This window comes from Budorcas taxicolor, chromosome 2 (assembly GCF_023091745.1).
Source record: "Budorcas taxicolor isolate Tak-1 chromosome 2, Takin1.1, whole genome shotgun sequence".
Taxonomy (NCBI): domain Eukaryota; kingdom Metazoa; phylum Chordata; class Mammalia; order Artiodactyla; family Bovidae; genus Budorcas; species Budorcas taxicolor.
The window spans coordinates 164,023,837-164,029,523 of record NC_068911.1 but is presented as its reverse complement, the minus strand read 5'-3'; the positions used below and the strand labels follow the sequence as shown (position 1 = coordinate 164,029,523).

Genomic DNA, 5,687 nt, shown 5'->3' with positions numbered 1-5,687 from the left:
CCTATAGAGGTGTCAGCAGATTTCTAATGAAACTGGGTTAAACAATTTCAGTGAAGACGCTCTCACTACAATCCTAGGAAGGGATGAAGCTGGTAACTGGCTCCCTCTTCAGCCCATAGCTCTATAGTGCTCCATCATGTCCCCATTAGCCAGTTGCAGCTCAGTACTTGACTACAGGATGGCCACCCACCAGACCCTGGTGCCAAGGGGCACACCTCCCCCAACTGAGGTCTCCAACCCACTGTCCCCAGGAAGGACAGCAGGTTCAAGATCTTCCCCTCTTCTTGCCCCTGCCCCTCTGGAGAAAGCCTAAAGAAACCAAAACAGAAAAACCAGGCCTGAGACAGCTTTGTTAGAACAACTCAGCAAAATAAAATTCCGGTTTATTGTTGGACAACATTGTTTCACACATACATCAAACAGGCCAAAAAAATAAACAGCAACTTCATAGACAAAAAAAGGAAAAAAAAGAAACCTTTTATCTTTGGCCTTTTTAACCATCTCATACAAACCAACTACTTATAGTACAGCTAAGTACATACACAAAAAAAGTTACTGGAATGCTCGGAATAAGATTGTTTTTTTTTGTTGTTGTTTTTGCTTTTTTTACAAGGTTTTTTTTCTCCTTTGAGATTATAATGAACATGGTCACACCACAAGTAAAGTCAGAGTAGGACAGAGAACGCTCCGAAGGCTGGTTTGGTCATCCGAGATCATTAAAAATGGCTGACCCCTAACAATATGTACAAAAATATAAAATGTAAATAAAAAATACAAACAAATTTTCCTTTTTAAAGTACTTTAAGAAAAAAAGCAGGGCCTTGGAAGTTTTGGTTCTTTCTTTTTTCCTCCCCTGTTGCAAATTCACGTTGTGGTTTTGGTTGGGTGGTGGAGAGCGCTGTCGTCTGTGGGTGGCGCTGCCCGCCAGGGGCGGGCGGGACTCTCTACTCGAAGGTGACCACGTTTAGATTCTGAGACGGGAAGTGGAGGGTGAATAGGTCACGGCGGCCTTTTTTTTTTTTTAAGTTTAACTTTCCTTTTTTGCTGTCTAGTCATCCTCATCAGTCTTCTGCTTCTTGGTATCCACATCGTCATCCTGGGAAGGGAAGGATTGTCAAGGCCTCTTCCAATCCCCTGGGCCCACCCACCCACTGGCTGAGCTCCTAAGGGCCAAACTAAAACCAGGCATGTGCGGTTCCATAGGGCCCCTGTTCCCACTCCAGCTCAAGAGGAGAAGGACCACACATCGCATCTTATAACCACTTTTAAGTTCCATCAAGCCCTCCAGTGTTAGTGTCTCAGATCCCAGCCCTCTGGCCCAACTCAAGCCAGACCAGACAGACCCACCTCGTCATCTTCAGCTGCCCGTTTGCCCGTAGCTGCCTCAGCCTCCTCATCTTCATCTCCGTCCTCTTCCTCACCTGGTGAGAACAAAGCCCAGGTAAACCGCTCTGCCTTCCTCAACTAACCGGGCACAGTGGGTCCTGGGACTCTCCCACTCAGTGGCAGGCAGCAACAGGTAGGGTGGGGGGCTGGACACGATGACAGGAAAACTGCAGCTCCTTGGGCAATCTCCAGCAACAGAGTAACCAGGGTTGAGTGCCACTGAGCCATCTCTGCTGCCTGACAAACTGGGCAGTCACTGCACCCACACTGCCCATCACGGGCAGCTTGTCATCAGAGGTAAGACCCAAGCGAAACCAGAGAAGCCCCACCAACCAACTGATCAGGGCATGGAGGGCACTCTCCAGTGGGCGTTGAGTGTGGTGCTAGGGGCACAGCCCCACAGGCTGGCTCTGTGGCTACAAGCCCAGTTGGAGGTGGTGCCTTGGACCTGCCACCCCCCCAGGAAGACCCCAGTCCCTCCCCATCTGCTAGGAAGACCAGAAGGTACTAGAGGAACAAAGCTACTCACCATCACCTTCCTCCTCCTCCTCCTCTTCCTCCCCACCTTCCTCCTCTTCTTCGTCTACCTCGTTGTCAGCCTCCTGCTCCCCATTTTCCTCATTCTCCTCGACAGAAAGCAGAGCAGCTTGTTGATGAGGACAGAACATCACTCTGCCCCCAACATCACTTCTTCCAGACCCTACCCTGGGCTTCTACAGACCAGACCCCCGGAGAGATGCCCCTTGAAGTTCCAGCCAGAGATCCCAATACAGAACTGGCTAAGACCTCAGCCCCCCGCCCGACCCTTGATTAAGCCCAAAGTCTTAAGTAAGAACTCCAGGCCAAGAGCTGCCGGGGGGGTCATGACCACAACAGACACTCACAGCATTCCCATTGGCAGGTGCCTCTCTCCCATTCTCCGCCTCCTCCACAACTTCCTTCTTCTCCTTTAAGTCCTTCAAAAAGGAAAAGGGAACCAGTAAGTCTTCTGAGTAGCCTAGGGCTGGCAAAGGGGCCCGAATCTACAGGTAGGAGGGATTCAGTGCCAATCCTGATGTCCCAAGTAACAAGCTCGAAGTTGCAGGTGGGAGAGAGCAAAGAATACTGAGTGTCTGTGGCCGGGATCTCATCCTACTTCTCTACCCTTAAAAACACACACATTTTTAAAAACGGATCCAGGACAGCGGTTCCCACCGCACCTTTACTCATGCTTCTTAGGAAACAAGCCATGTGGCACCACAGACCGAAACCTGTCTGGCCGGGCAGACGAGCCCGGGAACACTTCACTCATACTCTCTCATCACAAGAGTTGTTTCCAACCAGAGAGCTCCGCCTCTCACAAATCCTTCTTGGAAGACAGCAGGTATGTGCCATAAATAAGGCAACGGGGGAGGGCCCTGACACTGCGGGAGGATTCCCGTGGGTGGACTAGCCTGGGAAGGGAATGGGAGGGAACTAACTGGCAAAACTGGGGAAGCCGCTTCTCCAGCCAGAGGCCCCGCAGCCGAGCTCGAGCTCGGAGCCCACGATCTGGCAAGCGCAGGGCTTTCTTTGAAGGCACCAGAATACCACCGATCCCTCCGTAAGCCACAGCCATCCCAGGAGGAGGCAGACCACAGCCCTGGACTTGGGCACCGGCTCAGGCGACACACTCCTGGGCCCGAGTGAGGCCTTGCTGCACTCAGGCGCGCAGTCCCTGAAATTTGGCAGTTGGGAGAGCCAAAATGTTCCTCCGTGGCTCTCTCGCCCGTCCGAGGGCCAGCTCGGTGTCCGTAAGGCCGCGCCTCCCACGAGCCCCAAGGGGCAGCGCCGCCGCGGGCACTCCGCTGCCCCGTAATTTTTCCCATCCAGTGCAGCACACTGCCGCCAACACAAACAGGCTGGAACAGCCCGGGAACTGGAGGCCGCTCGGACGCCTTCTGGTGAAGGGCCCCGGGACACCTGCCGGCCGCATCCTCCTGGTGCTCCCTGTCCTACACGGCGCGGACCCGGCACCGCCCGCTCCCGCCCCCTGGCGGCCGGAGCCCCGGGGAGTTGTGGGGGCGGGGAGGTCGTGGCGCGCAGGCGCGCACCCGCGCCCGGCGGGCTTTGCGCGCGGGCCTCTGCACGCACCGCGCGCGCGGAGCACGTGGCCCCGGGGCCTCCGAGTGCGCCCCTGACCCTGGAAACCTGGCGCCCGCTGGCTGTACTGGCACCGCCGGGCGCGCGCCAGTTGGTCTCCAGTCTTTCTGGGCCTCTGGGCGCCCCCGCCGCCTCCCCTCGCAGGCCTAGATGCGCGGGCCTACGTCTCTGTATTTGGCGGGCAAAGTCCCGCGGGAGGCCGCCACGAAGTCCGCGGGGCTTTAGCAGTCCCGTAGCCCGAGGCCTTCGGAGACGCATTCCACAGGGGCATTTAGGGCTCCTAGCGGGAAATCACCTTGGGGGAAAAGCGAACCCCGCGCTGGGAAGGGCTGACCCTCTCCTTCAAACTAGTTCCCTGGCTGGACCCAGAGAGGACCGGAGGGAGCCCCGGGGGAGATCCGTGTCCCAAGCCCCGCTCCTCTCGGGGAGTCGCCCCTGGGAAAGAACCAGGGGTGACTCCAGGGGCACAGGGGTTAAGAAGACGCCAAGGTGACTCGCGCCTGTCTCCGCAGGGGCACGAATAAGGACCAAAGGATTAAAAAAAGCGGTTCCTCCTCAAAGTCCCGTGCTCCCGCCAAGGGCGGAGACACTCCCCAGGGCAGGGAGCGGGACCGACGCGGCGCGCAGGAGCGGAGCTGCGCCAAACGCGCAGGATCTCAAAACCGAGGGCAGTGAATCCGCATCACCGGGCCTCAACAGCCCCCGGCGCGCGGCTCGGGCCGCAAGAAGGTAGTCGTGGCCGCAGCTTTTGTTCGCCCGCGTAGTCCCCGAAGCAGCCGCACACTCGGTGCCCCCGGGCAGCCGCGAGGGGCGCCCATCGTCGCCCCGGCGCGCCGATCCTTCACTTTCCGTTTCCTCCCCTCAGGCGCGTGGGCTCGCCGCCTCCTCAGCGATGCCTGCTACCGCTGGTGAATTACTGAGGCCGGGCGGCTGCTCCTGGCACACTCCTCCACACCCCGGGAAACCCACCTCCCCTCGCCGAGGGCAGCCAGAGCGGAGGAGACCTTCACACCTCCGCGGGAAGACAACCTACACCGCGGCCCCGCCGCCCCACTCCGCCTTATCGGAGCCTAGTCCAGATAAACCTCTTCGGATCCACTACAAGGCGCGAAAACTCGGCCGCCCGGCGCCTAACAAAGAGCAGCGCCGCGGACGGGCGCTCGCCACGGAGCCGCCACTTCCCACAGCCGGTCCGCGCCCGCACGCGCGGGCCCCCCCAACGCCGGCAGTTCCGATTCCAAAAGCGCTCCAGTTTCAAAGTTATCTCAGCGCGCCCCGTGGGCCGACGACCCCCTAGCCTGGCCCCTATCCTCCGGCCGCCACTACTAAGAGTCACAAACAAGTTTCGGGAGCCCGTGCAGCAGCCTCCCCTCGAGCCTGTTGGCCTCCGCACTCGCATCTCCGGGTCCCTGAGGGCCCTCAGGTCACTCCCGGATGGCCATCACGTTTGCCCACGGCGCTTCCCGCCCCCTCCCCCGCACGCGCACAAAGAGTGGGCTACCTAGTAACCTAGGCCGGGAGCGGGCGGGCTCCGCAGCGAATGGGAGTAACAGCGGGCTCGGGGCAGAGCCTGGTGCGGCGCGCTAAACACCGCTCCGGCAGTAGCGGCGCGCGGACCCCAAAAGGGCGGGCGGGCGGCGTCTAACCTCACCTTGGTGGTGATCTCGGAGCTGGTGTCCACGGCCGCGTCTGACATGATGGGGCACTCCGGTGATCCGATGCAACGGACTGAGAAGAAAAGCGGGAGTTCGAGGACTCTGGCGGTAAAGCTGCCGGAGTCCGCGGCGGCGGAGATGGCGCGCGGCGGAGGTGGCTGCGGCGATCGGGGAAGCCGGAGACAGGAACAATGCAAAGATGGCTTTTCAGAGCAGCCAGTGGGGAACTCACGCGGCGCCAGAACCTTTAATATAGATTAGTGGGCGGCGCTCGGCCTCCTTTGCCCGAACGCCATTGGCTGCGGGCTGGGAGCGGGCGCTCGCTCATTGGCTCGATTCCGAACAATGGGCAAGCATGCTTAAAGCGGCAGTGCCTTGGTGCGTCCGTGCTGCGCAGTCGCCGGCCGCCCTGTCATTCGGGGTCTGAGTTTGCCGGGTGTCGGCCGCCCGACGCCGCGGGGGGAGGGGCGCGCGCTCGCTTTCAGGGCGCGCGCTCCCGCCGCTGTTTTGCTCGGTGCTGCTGAC

The 5,687-nt window shown here is 59.4% G+C and overlaps 1 protein-coding gene across 2 annotated transcripts; it reads right to left on the bottom strand.

Annotated features, from left to right (window-relative positions):
• Window positions 1-348: 348 nt before the first annotated feature.
• Window positions 349-5,371, bottom strand: PTMA (prothymosin alpha). 2 transcript variants are annotated; one of them, XM_052661730.1, is made up of 5 exons: window positions 5,159-5,371; window positions 2,271-2,342; window positions 1,916-2,012; window positions 1,348-1,421; window positions 349-1,096 (listed from the first exon to the last, which is right to left on the bottom strand). In XM_052661730.1, exons 1-5 carry the CDS (start codon window positions 5,201-5,203, stop codon window positions 1,049-1,051), a joined length of 336 nt encoding a protein of 111 aa, XP_052517690.1. In that variant the 5' UTR covers window positions 5,204-5,371; the 3' UTR covers window positions 349-1,048. The 2 variants fall into 2 exon arrangements, with proteins under 2 accessions (XP_052517690.1, XP_052517698.1); XM_052661738.1 differs by having other exon boundaries at window positions 1,916-2,009.
• Window positions 5,372-5,687: the final 316 nt, after the last annotated feature.

Bases quoted from the DNA above. Each gene is read 5' to 3' on its own strand.
- PTMA (XM_052661730.1), bottom strand. From the start codon at position 5,203: ATGTCAGACGCGGCCGTGGACACCAGCTCCGAGATCACCACCAAG. The intron at 2,343-5,158 runs GTGAGGTTAGAC...TCCTTTTTGAAG, and splicing joins GCTCCGAGATCACCACCAAG to GACTTAAAGGAGAAGAAGGA. The intron at 1,422-1,915 runs GTGAGTAGCTTT...TGTTCTCACCAG, and splicing joins GGAGGAGGAGGAAGGTGATG to GTGAGGAAGAGGACGGAGAT.